Below are 14,986 nucleotides of genomic sequence, written 5' to 3'. Positions count from 1 at the left end.
TTTTTTGCATGGTGCTGTTTGATAATGTTGTCCTTTTGAACCTTAAGGTAATCCTAGTTAGTTAAAAAGAGTTGTATCAACGTCATCAATTCCCAATGGAATTTAATCTTTAACCCTTTGTCAGCACTTTGACAAAGGGCTAACACTCAAAATGTCAGCTTCGGGAATTCCAAGTACAGTATGAGTTGAATTTAATTTCTTATAAAATTGGAAAAGTCTTGTGTTTTACAATGGCTTTCACATAATTATTACATCGTGCACATGTACTTGTATCCCTCCATATCATCAGTTCACTTGTGATAGCTCAGCTTAAACAATTCATTTGCAAAGATGGTCACTTTTGTATTCTTTTATTGTGATTGAAAGGGATACTGGATATCAAATAGAAACAGAACTTTGTTGTATACAGATACCAAGTCATGTAGAGTTTGTTTAGGTTAAATAAACAACTGAGTGTATTTTTTGGAAACATTTGTAGGAAATATTGTTGAATTAGTTTAGTTACTATACTCATATTTGTTTTATTCTGTTTTTTTTTGTTTTTTGTTTTTTTATTAAAGGTAACTCATATCCCACACAACCCACCTTTATTACCTGTAAATGGGTATGTATTTCACACATACAAGGTTTCTTTTAATAATGAAGTACCGGGTATGTGGATGTAGCTCTAAAGTACTGTAGACATTGTTTTATTTAAAGTTTTGCAGTTAATTTCCTCTTTCTTATAGCAGAGCTCACAGTGCGCACAGTGTAGCCCCATAATTATACAAAATAGCAGTTGCAACCCATCAAGCCAAAACAATTTGGACTTATGACTGTACTAGCATCCGTATAAGGTGCTACTTTTAGCGTGTGCGGTCAGCTGTACCACAGGCATGCCAATGCCACAGCTTTAGTCTTGTCCAGTGGGCATTTGAGCATGACATGTGTGCTACATTTGTACATAGCTGAGGAGACTCTGGGTTCAAGATGAATTTAGTGGATGGTACATTAAGCATGTGCAGCTGAGAGCCATGTGGGCTTATCCTTGCACTTTATCCATTGTAGCAGCTTTAGTTTTATTGACGAAACAAGTAGGAAAGAAAATGTGAGCTCCGCTTTGAGGCTTGGCTAAATCTATATATTATAATTATATTCTCATTCATATGTTAAGCATGTATGCCAACTCTCCCAGTGAACTTATCTACAATCTTCCAGTTACGGTATGAATGGGTCTTTCAGAAAGTCTCCTAAATCTCTAGGATAAAAGTAAACTAGGATTTTGTTATAATGAGAGGAAATCAGTTAAATGTTATGGTATCACCTTGAAGAATAAATGGGTTTTCTAAGTTTTGTTTGAGTGAATTTTTTTTTTTCAAGAATATTATGTTATACAATCCAAAACAGCATCTAACAGGAAATTCAAACATCCATATTGCTTGTACCTGTTTTGGGTTTTATGCATTTTGATACAGAAGAATCTTCATAATAAATTAAAGTACTTTTTCATCAATTTAACAACAACTTGATCCACCAGTTAAGACTTTCTGAAACAATTTAATTTAAGGAAGGGATGGCGTTTAGTCATTTGGAATGGGGTTTATGATCCTCAGATTTCAGATCTCAGTTGTTTAGTAAAATGCATTTTGTCTGCTGACAGACTGACCAACATCTTGAAAGGGCACCAAGCAAGAAAACCTCCAGAGCATGGATTTAGTATTAACTCTTTGTTTCGTATTCATAGATCACATCTTTCAGAGGAGCTCAGCGCTCAATCTCAAGTACGGTAGTCCACCTTTATTACTTATAAAGATTTGTAATACGAATCAATGCATTTAGACAGACAGTCATTGTGTGAATTGTTAACCTTTGAACCCCCAGAAGTGACCAACCTTTAACTTCTCACCATTTTAGTGCGTTATCCAACACACAAGTAAGAAGTAGAGACATTATTACTGATCAGATATTCCTTCTCTCTTAAAGGAATTTGCTGGTAGAGCTGTTGATCATCCTTCTTCATCCGGTTCAAGTGACAGGTATGCTTTTAAACCTTTCTACTAAATTAACATGACATTTTGGGAGAATGTATCCTGAGCATTTCACTTAATTTATAAATGTCTGTATTAATTAATATTTTCCGAAGTGTAATGTTTTAGTCTTGTGTTTTGAAATGCTATTGTGTAAGGAGTAATTAAAAAAAAAAAAAGAGAAAAGTACTTCCTTCAGTTTAAACAAGTATGAAGAGAAAAAATCCTTACTTCCCTTGGAGAGGGCACTTTCTGCCTTGCACCCTTCTCCCCTGAAAATGTCAGGTTATATGTATACCTGTGCCCCTTTCACGTTGGGATTTCCCGTGACCTTCTCATGGTGGAAGCAGATATTTTTGGTTATTGCACTTTCTTACCTAAAACTTGAGAAGAGTCTTTCCCTCCATAATTCTATACCCATTAATCTCTTCAAGTGTCTAAAATGTACATGACAATTTCTGTATCACTGCAGGCTTTTTGATTATCACCAACACACTAAATTGGTTTATCTTTTATTTTGCAGAGAATACTCAACCACTGAAAAAATAAAACAACTAGTAAGTACTAGCATGTAACCATGAATTACAATGTCTTCAAATTAGGCTATAATTAGAATTTATTTCACCCTTAGAATGCTGTAATTTAGTTGTGCAAAATAAAATGCTAATGTCTTTGTAATTTTATAATTATTTTGTTTCTCAGTGTTCACAAATAAATGGACTTACAGTCAGCCAGGTGAGGGAAATTGACTTCTGATTTTATGGTACTATTGTGCAAAGTAAATAAATAGTGGGAGGCGCAGTGGCCTAATAATAGTAATAATACTAATAATGATAATAATGCTTATTAACCTGGATTATGCAATTATCAATTAACACTTGACATAACGATGCATAACATTGTCAAGGCATTTGTTTGAATGTTGTTTTCTAATAATGGAAAAAAATTTGAGAAAGAGAGCATACAATATGTCTAAAATAAATTGTCTTTTTCATATTGTTAAAAAATGTTTAATAAAATAATTAGTCGATTTGGTTTTCACAAGATGCCATGGATCATCAAAACCTTGTGTCTGTGTTGTCTGTGGAAGCCAAAGGCAGATAAGACAGACCTCCATTTTGATGGCATGCGATTGTGTAATATCATGCTCAACCTTGTCAAATAACTGAATTACATATTTGGCAGAAACACTAAGATTATACTTGAAATAAAAAACTCAACCATTTATTTTCACAAATGTTTCCATAATCGAACTGGTCAGTAAGGCAGGTTTTCTGCAAACAGAAGATGCACTTTAACAAGCGAAATTACAATCCACATGAAATACAACAAAAACTTACGATTTTGAGCTTAGGGTGTACAACAACAAAAAATTTATGGTAGCAAAAACATGCTAGCACGAATACAACAGTTCTCCTTCAAAGAGCACATGGCAGATTCCCAGATGTTTATGTCAAAATACAGGTATGCAATGGGAGCTACAAACTGCTTATTACATGTGATGCAGAATTCTAAAAGCTTCTGCAGATATATTAGGGCTTGGAAGCTTTCTTGAAACTGTTTACTAGAAAGTAGGAAATATACTTCCATGGTTGCAATATTGAAACATTACTCTGGGCTTGACACTAACTTTTCAACTTACTAACCAAGTGACCGGTGACATCTTAGATGCTACGACAATGTCAGTTCATTTACTAGTCAAACTGGCCAGTGGAAAACTGAAAACCACTAGCCAAAACTGAATTTCTATTTGTCTTAGGCTAGTGGGCTACTGTTAGTGTTGAGCCCTGATTACTGTACATGTTTTACTTAGTGTATATGTATGGAGCTTAATGTAATATTCTTCCATTAATCTGATGCTCACATTGCAGGATCACTATATCAATGGTGAAGATCCACTTTTTCATGAAATCAAGTCTCTGGAGGTATGTGAGTCTGCTTTTAATAGTAAAATTTTCTGACCTGTATATCTACTATTTAAAATACAACTGCAATGCAGCTATACATGTGCTTATGGTTGTGAAGTGGATGGAATTTTCAGGAATTATACTTTGTGTTATTTTAAATTTCCTTGTTTATGATTTTGAAAGCAAACAAAAGCCAATTTCAACCGATTCAGGTATCCAATTGATTTTTCTTTTGTTTTCTTTCTTTTACTATCCCAACTTGATAATTACTTTATCTGTGAATGTCTTTTACGGGTGCAATGTTTGAGCATATGGGCTTTGCTGTTTGATGTACATACTTCCAAATTTTTTTTTTTTTCTCACATGGGTGACTCCAATCCTTTAGTAGCTTAAAACATAAAAAGGCAATGTGTTTAGTCCTACAGAGATGCTGTATTGATTTGAAATGCTGGCTACAACGTGTCAGCAACTTTTTTAAATAGGTGATCACTTGATCTTTGTACTGTAGGATATAACAACCTTTAGAATATCAAGTGAAAGTTGTTTACATACTTCAACACCTCTTTTCCTCTTGATTTTCAGAGTAGAAACCATGAGCTTGAAGACAGAGTGCAGTCATTTAGGAGATCTAATGAGCAACTGAATAGTCAAGTTAATGAACAGGTAACTTGTACATTCTAAATCATTTGAGATGCAGCAATTGAGGAAATTGCACCATTAAAAATTTGTAACAATTTTATTCAAAAGTGAGCTAGAAATCACATTGAAATGGTTCAAATTGTACTGTACATGAAAGTGTCTGAGTAACGAGTAATTCAACATTCCTTAAACACTTCTGGGGTTTTGTTTGTTTGTTTTGATTTATTCATACATTTGTTTTTTTTTTTCTCATTTTTTATTGTTTCATTTGTTTTATATTTATTATATTACATTGTAATTATTTTATTGCAGAGAAGGCAAATAATACAGTTTCAGGAACAGATAAAACGAGTAAGAATATAAAAAGCTTAATGATTTGATACATGTAGATGTATGTACAATAATGCAGTATAGTTAAACTATTTTTTCAGTGAATGAATGGCTGTAATCAGTTACATACATACATACATAAGTTTTATTTATACATGGTATCAATTTCATACAAAATATGCTCTTCCATGTAGCCGTGTGTAACTTAAATATACAAATAATCATTCATAAGCTATCTAAAATGAGCACTATTTCTTATAATTAATACAATCATACAACTTGTGCTAATACTAATATTCCAATAGTATATACCAACAACAATGCTAAAACTAAAAATTAATACAACAACTTGTCACACAATAAGAGCTGTTAAATCCTAAAATAAAAGGTTGTTAAAATTACAACAAAAAGCAATTGCTATATCAGCAGGGATTCTTTAAAGGCAGTTATATTGGTCTGGGTTTTGCAAGTAGTTGAGATGCTGTTCCATAGTGTAGCACCACGATATTGCAGGCTACGTTTTCCAGCCTCAGAGAGTGGTCTGGGAATAAAGAGATTATGAGCCGAGTCCCTGAAAATATAGATATGGACTTGCGATGTTGTTTGAAAAAGATTATGAAGGTAAAGTGGGAAGTGATCATTCACCACCTTATACATAGCGATCATTGACCACCTTATACATAGTGATCATTGACCACCTTATACATAGTAATCGCTAGCTGTTTAGTACACCTTTCTTCAAGTGTATCCCAGCCAGCCAAGGTCATGTAATAAACAAGAAGATGACGTCATATAATCAGAATTGGTACAAGTATCATCAGCATACAGTCTTGGTGCTGAGGATAGACTACTTGCAGGAAGATCATTTATAAGTTAAAATTAATCAAGAATAATAAAGGTCCCAGGATGGAAACTTGAGGGACACCACAAACAGTGGAGCCATAATCAGAGAGAGAACCATTAACATAAGTTCTTTGTTTATGATCAGTCAGATATGCCGTTGAAACCATTTTAAGCTTATGGAGTCAACCCCATAGAAATTGAGCTTTTTAAGTACTATTTCATGATCAACAGTATCAAAAGCTTTTTTAAGATCGGGAAAAAGAACTCCATTTAGTAGGCCATTATCCGTATTAGAAAACCAATCATTGGTTATATCTAGAAGGGCAGTCAAAGTGGAATGACAAGGTCGAAAACCCGACTGAGCATCGGCAAGTAAATCATACCTCATTAAAAAATCATATAACTGGTTGAAGACTACTCTCTCAATAAGTTTACTGACAATCAGCAAGACAGATATAGGTGTATAATTATTTTTATTACACGACTCGGGCAGTCAGAGGGCCAATAACTAAAATCAACCGATCAAAATGCTCTATTGCCGGTCAATATTCTCTGAGTATTGGACTGGGCACTGTCCCGAATGGTCCCGAATGATACCGCACTTGTGTCCCTTTTGAACTTCAGTCGTATAATAAATCTCTTATTAACCAAGCTTGCTTGGGACCGTACTGGAAGAATATCGGCCCTCGGTCTTTTTTGTACGGACCGAGCTGTGCTCAGCCCGTACTGTCAAGACCTCGGGCCAATATTCTCCCAGTGCAGCCCTCGCGCTTGGCTAATAAGATATGTGGATTAGTTTTTATATCATCCTTATAAATAGGAGTGACTCTGGCTACCTTCCAATCATCAGGAAAACTACCGTTAGTTAAACATCTATTTGTGATGTAGGTCAAGGATGCAGAGACAATAGGTCCTGCCTCTCTTTATAGTTTAGCGGAAATACCATCAAGACGACTTGCCTTGTTCAGTGGTAACGATTGAATCAGTTTTAGTATGATATCATTACATGTTTTAGTTAGAGAAAAGACATGTGGCAGAGGAAGAAGATAGTCAATAAACTTTGCGTCTGTGAGCTGAGGGAAATCTCATTTGCTAAAATTGGCCCTACACTACAGAAATGGTGATTTAGCCCATTACTAATTTCATCAGGGGTAGTGTAAATGGTATCACCAATTTCCAGGCTATGGATTCTGGTGGGTTGCGGTATTTTACCGAAAATGGTATTAATCCCTTTCCAAGTGTTCTTAATGTTACTCCGGTTGTTTTTGAAAAACGAATTATAGTGCGAGACTTATGCCTTTTTCATAGCAATGTTGACCTTATTTCTCAAAGCCTTGAAGCGCATCCAAGTTTCACGAGACCCTGCCCTTGATGCAAGTTTTTTTGCTTTGTCTCTCACAAACATTAACTTTTTGAGATCAGGGGTAAGCCAGGGAGAGTTTTTATTTCAGAACTTCTTTCGACGAAAAGGTGCATGTGAATCGCATATCTTCCAAAACATATTCCTCCAGGCATTCCAGGCTATGCTGGGATCTGTTATATTCTCTACAGACTGCCGTGGAGCTAGGGCTAAATCTCTTCGAAACATGGTTGGGTCAAAGTTTCTTTGCTGTCTACTGTTTATAATAGTAGGAGCACCAGTAGAGATGAAAGATTTCCTGATGGCATAGATGAGAGAATGGTCACTTATGCCAATATGGGAGACTCTATGATGGGAAAATTTACAAGGACTATTAGTTAAGAATAAATCAATTAATGTACTAGAATAAATCAATTAATGTACTAATGAATAAAGGCTGATAGTTTCTAAAGAAACTGTTTGGGGCTGCGTCAGTGGGGGTAACAAAATAATTTGAATATATCAACAAAGTTGAAATGGTAAATTGGCCACCGTTACGATTATAAAAGCTGGCGTTTCGAGCATTAGCGCTTCGTCATTCGCTCCGACGAAGGGCTAATGCTTGAAACGTCAGCTTTTATAATTGTAACGGTGGCCAATTTACCATTTCAACTTTGTTGATATATTCAATTAATGTACTAGTTTGCTTGATGTGTGATACTAAATTTGTATTTAGTTGCATTGATGGACGACTTAATCAAGTGTGAATAACGGGTGAAGTGTAATTTCTCTCCTTCAATTTGTTTTCTTTCAGGATGTATACTTTTTCTAAAGATTTTTTTCACAGCCTGCTATTAACAAATGCTACGGTACATGTTACTGGCATAGGTTAAAAAAAATAACAGTAGTCTGTAGTTCGGAAGTAAGCGAAAGACTGTGAATTTCATGGAGGTATTAAAACTTTAGACATGATCTACATTAACTTTCCTCTAGGAAAGAACAGAATTAGCAAACAAACAGCTTTTGGAACAAAGGTCACTGAAAGAACAGCTTGAGGTGAGAATTGTAAATAAAAATACATTTTTTTGTCATTTTAATAACTTGAAAAAAAAAACTTAGTGAAGACATCTATAAATGATTTTTAATGATTGTTTTGAAATATTGATTTTGCTGAAGTTTTTTCTCTTAGCAACCAATATGGCTATTGAAATATGCATCTGACTAACGATGTCAAGGCCGATTTAGATGGCCATTAGCCTTTGCTTCTATCTGTAAAAGTGATTATAGCTTCTGTATGTCTTTGCCTGATCATTATACTAGGCAGTTGTGGAAGAGATATAGTGTACGTTAGTTTTTGAATCTGCTATTCTTTTTGTCAATTTCTGATTTGCTATATTCTTAAAATGTTGAAATTTCAGAATAAAACCCACTGAAGGGGTTCTCAGATGATCAATTTTGCATAGAAATTCTCCCATAATGTAGATTTTGTTTTAATTTGTTGAAGTGAGTAGTTTGTGATTTACTGTCTTTTTTGAAGTATTTTTGAAAGCTGTACTCTTGTTTTTCTCCAGGTTCATATTCAGACAATAGGTATTCTAGTGGGAGAGAAACAGGAGTTACAGAGTACTGTGTCCCAACTACAGAGGAAATATGAAATCAAACAAAGTAGGTTGCCTTATAATTATACTGAATAGAGATGGTAGATGTAAAGTTGAGTGCAACTTAGGCCAGTGCCACAGGACCTGATGATTTACTTCCAAATGCAAATGCACAATTTACAGCTTTGTGCACTTTGCTTCCAGTGACTGTTGACTATCAAAATGGTGGCATGATAGGTGAAAGGTGGCCCTGAGGATTAATTTTGCATACTGTGAAAGGGTCTCTAAGTTTGGTTGGTTAAATAAATTGGTTATGTAGAGTACTATGTGTCAGTGGTGAAAGGCAGTATGTTCTGTGTTGTATTACTGTACAAAAGATAACCTTCAATTCACTTCTGCCAGGTGCATGTAAATGGACATCTGTACTTATTGCTCTTCTATTTCCCTTTTTCTCTTTTTTGTTGGTCTGCTTTGTTGAGTATGTGGTCTGATAATTTGGGTGATGGTAGTCCTTAACTCTTCCACTCCCAAGATCTGATCAGTAATTCTTATGATGTTGCTTCAGAGATTTGGTGTTGGATCAACTAATATTCTCCCAAGGGACATTTTGCTTTATTCTGATCACTTGTTTACTTGATGTTATGTGAAGATTGTGGGGAGAAACTCCATCTTGGTCACTAATGGGAGCCAAAAGGTTACAAGACTGTTAATAGAAAGGACTAACTTTTTTAACAGTCTAAGTGTAAATCGTTTTCAGAATTAGTGTTGGTGAGGAATTGTCTGGCAACCAGTCACAACCAACACAAGTCATGTTGCTTGAGTCTTCCAGTTAATAACATAAATGCTTGTTTAAGTATTACAGCGCTGGATTCAGGACAGCATGGTGTTTCAACTGCGATACTGCTAGGCTTAGTCAGTTTAGGAGTTGATAGATCATGGGTCACTATTTTATCAATGCACTATCATTGGTTTATTTCAGTCCTCATTATTATGTTCCAACAATCCCTCATAACATCATGACCAAACTGACCAATCAGTTTTCACAAACCAGTTGTATAACATTTGAAGAACAGAGAAAATCTTCACTTGAATTTGAGTCAGATCCAGAAACATTAGCCGCTGTCATGATGTATAAATTAATTTAGGACTGCCCTTGCCTGGATACTCCTTGGTTAAAAACATGTACAAGATCTGAATCGTGTATTTCAGTCAACCTAATTGAAGAGCCTTTTCTTCAATTCATCTCAGGTGAAAACACAGAACTAACCAGCAGATTACAAACTGTTCGACAAAAAGCAGCTGAGCTTGAGAAAAATCTAGCAAATGTAACTGCAACCTGTGAAAAGCATGAAGATGTAAGTTCATCCATTTCAAGATACACCAGTTTATTTTTTCCATCCTTTAATAATTATAACCAGATGAGTTATGTTTGATACAGAGTACCCAGCAACTTAACCAAGCCTTGGGTGCAATTGTTTATCATGTGACCTGAACAACCCCCAATGTGCTTTTATTGAAAAGCATTTCAGAAAGACCCTGGTATTAGGGACTTACACAATGGGCAGGCCGCTCCAGAAAAAGTGGCACGGCCCAGATTGCAGCTCATGAAGATGCAAGCTGTTTGTCTGAAATCTTGAATAATTGTTTGGCTCCTGCAAGTCAGAATAGGGCCTTGAAAAACAGGGAAATCACTTGTAACTAGTTCAATCTTTGTAGGATAGAAAAAATGCCAGAAGAAAAGAAAAGAACAACAAAGAAAGCAGTCATAATTTGTTGAAATTTGAAACTTTGCAAAATTTGTAATCTACATGTAATGGCTCCTCTAAAGTATTCCTGTGGTCAAACAATCATGTTTTCTAACAGGATGTGAAGCAACTTCGACAAGAAAGAGATAAATACCAGACAGCTAATTACACGCAAAAGTATGTTTCTTTGTTTACTTCTTTGTACACGGAGCTCTATTCTGCATAATGCTTCTTCACATTCTTACTTAAAAGATGAAACATGACTGCATAAAAGCTTTTTACATGCGTAGCATCTGTGTAACAGGGTACTATGATGTTCCAGAAAATAATGTTATATTTTATTTTATTTTTTGATTGTAGCAATTTTTTTGTTTTTTGTTTGTTTGTTTGTTTGTTTGTTTGTTATTCTTTTTTTTTTTAAGCAACACTCACCTCCTGAAAACTTCTTAAGCTACTTTTGGATAATTCTTTCTGCATTTCATGTTTGCATATGCATAGTATATATTCTTACTTTTTCCTCATATTGTTCAAATGTAAGCCTCTTTACTTATATTTTCATTTTGCTATTCTTGAGATTTTTAAAATATTTTTCAGAACCCCGACACAGGTCTTTCTTTTTTAGCCTTTTGCAGTTTTCTTTTTCGGGGTGTTTGAATATTTTTATGAACAAAACTGATTTGTCGTTTCCAATCCTATACTATGTTCTGGGGTGTTTCTGGTTCCAGTCAAGAAAAAGAAGAACTTTTACAACAAAATGCTGAACTAAGAGTCAAGTTAGAATCCAAGGTTTGTATCAATGTAGCACTGAACCCTACAGTAATGATTCTAATTTGGCTTCGTGCATTTTTAGGTTCTTGCACAACGAGAACTTAACATACAATACTGATCAAGTGTTCATTCACTCAAAACTTGAACAACTCCATGTAATTCTTGGTCTCAGAGGTTTAAGATCCCGCCAAGTTTTGAGACTTTCGATTCAAGTTTAGATACTGAGGTAGGAGTAAAGAAAGAGCAGCTCTTCTATTTCGTTTTTGACATTGGAAAATTCCTTCTAGATGTTGCAAATATTTACTTAAAAGATTTGTACACTAATGTTTGGTTCTTTTATGTGAATATGACATGTTTCACCTAATCCAGGCACTTACATACATGTTTGATACTTTTTAGACACTTAGGTGTGTTCCCCATGATTTCAATATCAACTTTCTTGTTGTTTGTCATACACTTGTTACTACTTTTGCTCTGAGAATTGGTTGTAAATTAAAAGAACTCTCCCTTGGCTCACATTTTTCTTTATTCTTATCACCTTTCTGCTTGCAATTGTAATGATATTGTAAGGAGCAATAACGGGTGTTTCTTGTTTACTCCAAGTGTGAAAGAAAGAGTTATTGTATTTATTGAAAAGCAGAACCCTCTCACAAATAAGGTATTAATTATTTTGTTTTGATCTCAACCTTCTAGGTTTCTGAATGTGAAGAATTGAGCAAGACGGAATCAGAATTATCATTTAAGTTGAAACAGGCTCAACTTGTTGTACAACAGGTTTGTCCTCTCAATTTCTCATATTGATTACCAGTAAGTCTTTCACTTCAAGATGGTAATATCACTTCTCCCTACTGTCTGCCTGGCATTTCCTTAATCCTGTAACCCCTGAGAATGACTAACACCTAATTTCTCCTTACAATATCACCCCTGAATCGCACATAAAGGTCATGAGAATAGAGGAAATGATCAGCATAAGAGTGACCAGCATCTAATTTCTCCTTACAATATCACCCCTGAATCACACATAAAAGTCATAGGAGGAAAGAAAATGATAACCAATTAAAGAAGCTCTTGACTGTTAGACAAATTCTCCTTTTCAGTACCATTGGAAATGTATAAAGAACAGTATGGAGAATATGCATACTGATGTTAGTGACTGAAGGGTTCATATTTTATCTTTGAGAATTGGTGTTAATCTTTTCATTTTGGAGAACCTTAACATTAGCTGCTAATGTTTTTCACTGGTCAGTTTTTTCCAAACTGTATAGTATGCTGCCTACTTGAAGACAGTTTGTTTTTATATGTATAGTTAGTATAATTTTCTCAGGTGATTATAGATATGTGCATGCTCTGAGTGGTCGAGGATTACATCTTATATCTCTATGATCACCTGGAGGGAGGTGACTATAGCAGGGGTGCCAAATTTCAAAATGGCTGCCTTGCATTTTGCTAATGTTTTGAAGGAAGTGAGGAATGCGAAAAAAGAAAATTTAATTGCAAAGAGCACAAAAGATGCTGCTGAGTTTGACAGAACATTTTTCAAAGGAAAGATATGACTTTTGTGCTGGTTGAATTAAACAAACCTGCTTAAACTCCTTGCTTATCTTGGTATGAGTAATCACCACAATGGCAACAGAATATGCACAATGCTTTCTTTATTTAGAAAATTCACACCAATCATTTAACTGTTGCTTTTTAAAGCTTTCAGGAGAGCCAAACTCTTCAGCAAGCCACCAATTAATTGAGCAATTACAAAGCGAGAAAACCGAACTTGAGAGTAGATTAGAACAGGTGAGCTGCAATGTAGACTTGGTCATTTTCAGTTTGTCAAATGGACGGTAATGTAAATGAGAAATTTTTTTATTTATAAAATAACTCCACCTGTTGGCTTTTGAGATGTAGAATACAGTCAGCTGAAAAATAAACTCAAAATTAGTGGATCCGAGAAAAATTATTGTGAGCCAGATGTGGGGATTTTATTTCTGACTATTGTATGCTTTTTTTTCTCTGTAATCCTAGGTTAATAATACTGTACAAAGAATTGCAACAGATAAAGGAGAGCTCCTACAACAGCATGCAGATGAAGTAGACCAGTATGAAAGGACGTTAAGGGCTTTGAAAGATGAGGTCAGTTCAGATGACTTGGAAAAATAATTATACTTCGCGCTCTGTTTGCCGTGGAATTTACCCATGAATTTTGAAGTAGTACTTTTAACCCTTTACATCCCAACAGCAGTGTGCTGTTCTCTGCACATTTCCTAAGATGCTTACAGGGAGAATAGCCCATTTCTGAATTACCCTTGGCCTCATTTTCAAACGAGTCTTGGTGCTCATCCTTTCCTATGGTAACAAATTTTCATTCACATGCAAATTAAACTCATTTTCACCAGAATGGTCGAGCATCAGGCCTCGTTTTGAAAAAGAGGCCAAGGGTACTTTGGAAATGGCCCATTTGTTTAATAATCTGGAGCTTCTTTCGTGGGTGATCATTTCCTATGTTCTCTTGATGTTGATGCTTGATTTAAAGGTGATATTGTAAGAGGAAATTTGATGCCTGTTACAAAGGGTTAAAAGCAGATATCTACGTATAGGTCTGGAGAGAGTATTTTCGATTGTATTGGGAATCTACCTAGTTTTCATATACTGTTGTCTGTGATTGGTGCAGCGAACTCTTGTTGCCCTTTCAACCGAAAATAACCCTATTCAAGCTTGTTTTTCTGATCTTCCTCAGCTTGCCGCCATTGATATGAATTTACTCTCAGTTCTGTTGGCTACTTTTGAATTTTTTTATCTGTTTTGATTGGCTCGTGTGATTGATTTGGTTTTGGTTTCCCGATTCGATCGGAAGATTATATAAAGCTTAGGACTTAAAGTATCAGCTCTAATAATTACAAGGCTGTACACTTTCATGTATACAACGTTAAGGGAAAAGGTGCCTTAAAAAAGTTGGCCTCGTCCTCCTTCAATTTTTTGTGTGGTGTAGTGTTATCAACACAGCGCCCAAACGTCTGTGCTTATGCTAACGTTGTTATGGCTAGACGACGTACTTTTAAGCGATCTGACATAAACAAGTTATTTCACATGAGTTAAAAACAACTACGCAAGCCAGTGAGTCACGGTGTTTTAAAAACCGTATAACTTTTTTTGTTTTTGTTAAAGTTCAAGACAGAATGGTAAATCAACAGGATAACTGTACTTGAATAAGCTTTGTGTTCGAAGTCTTAAGTTTCCGTTTTCCTTACTTTGTGTACTTTTACAGATTTCTGTGAACGTTCCAATTTCCTTTGCTTCGTTTTCCTTAGAAATTTTGCGCGGGAAATTGGCGCGCGGGTTCCCAAATTTGATCTCCTCGCTCGTGCTCTGCAGTTGACTGCTGTGTTGCTCAGCCATAGCAGACACTTCAAGTCAACCGCAGACTGAAGAACTGCAGGCGCTACTCCATTGTCTCCCCAGACAGCCCAAGGGGCCGACCATTTAACTTTTGACGGAGGGTGGGTGATTTCTGGTCATCAAGAAATTTTTTTCTAGCAATCTGCTGTGCAGGATATTTTTTTCCGTTCTAAAAGCCATTTTTCTTCTGTTACATTTGGGCTGCATGCAATTTTTTTTCTTCCAACAAGCGCTTGCAGGTGGTCGGCCCTAAAGCCAACACGAATGAACATGCAAATACTTTATGATAACTCTGCTTTTTTAAGGTGGAATCACACGACAGAGAAAAGAGGCTTTTGATTACGAAGGAGAGTGAACTGCAAGATACAGTACAGAGTTTGCAGAAGGAATTGGGTTAGTTCGAGTGCATTGGTACAAATGAATA

At 35.5% G+C, this 14,986-nt stretch overlaps 1 protein-coding gene across 1 annotated transcript in view; it reads left to right on the top strand.

The window, feature by feature from the left end:
- The window catches only part of LOC111333058 (golgin subfamily A member 2), a 30,830-nt gene that overhangs the window by 1,177 nt on the left and 14,667 nt on the right, over nt 1–14,986 (top strand). The window contains exons 3-19 of the mRNA XM_022938580.2: nt 561–604; nt 1,724–1,760; nt 1,963–2,015; nt 2,530–2,563; nt 2,709–2,741; nt 3,878–3,931; nt 4,496–4,576; nt 4,865–4,903; nt 8,058–8,120; nt 8,636–8,729; nt 9,911–10,017; nt 10,526–10,584; nt 11,133–11,193; nt 11,869–11,949; nt 12,874–12,963; nt 13,192–13,299; nt 14,868–14,955. Of these exons, the coding sequence (XP_022794315.1) occupies nt 561–604; nt 1,724–1,760; nt 1,963–2,015; nt 2,530–2,563; nt 2,709–2,741; nt 3,878–3,931; nt 4,496–4,576; nt 4,865–4,903; nt 8,058–8,120; nt 8,636–8,729; nt 9,911–10,017; nt 10,526–10,584; nt 11,133–11,193; nt 11,869–11,949; nt 12,874–12,963; nt 13,192–13,299; nt 14,868–14,955 (1,126 nt within the window). The remainder of the gene's footprint in view (nt 1–560; nt 605–1,723; nt 1,761–1,962; nt 2,016–2,529; nt 2,564–2,708; nt 2,742–3,877; nt 3,932–4,495; nt 4,577–4,864; nt 4,904–8,057; nt 8,121–8,635; nt 8,730–9,910; nt 10,018–10,525; nt 10,585–11,132; nt 11,194–11,868; nt 11,950–12,873; nt 12,964–13,191; nt 13,300–14,867; nt 14,956–14,986) is intronic.

The sequence above is a fragment of the Stylophora pistillata genome, chromosome 4, assembly GCF_964205215.1.
Source record: "Stylophora pistillata chromosome 4, jaStyPist1.2, whole genome shotgun sequence".
NCBI classification, from domain to species: domain Eukaryota; kingdom Metazoa; phylum Cnidaria; class Anthozoa; order Scleractinia; family Pocilloporidae; genus Stylophora; species Stylophora pistillata.
Note: the sequence above shows the minus strand (reverse complement) of the source record. Positions and strands in the feature narration are given on the sequence as shown.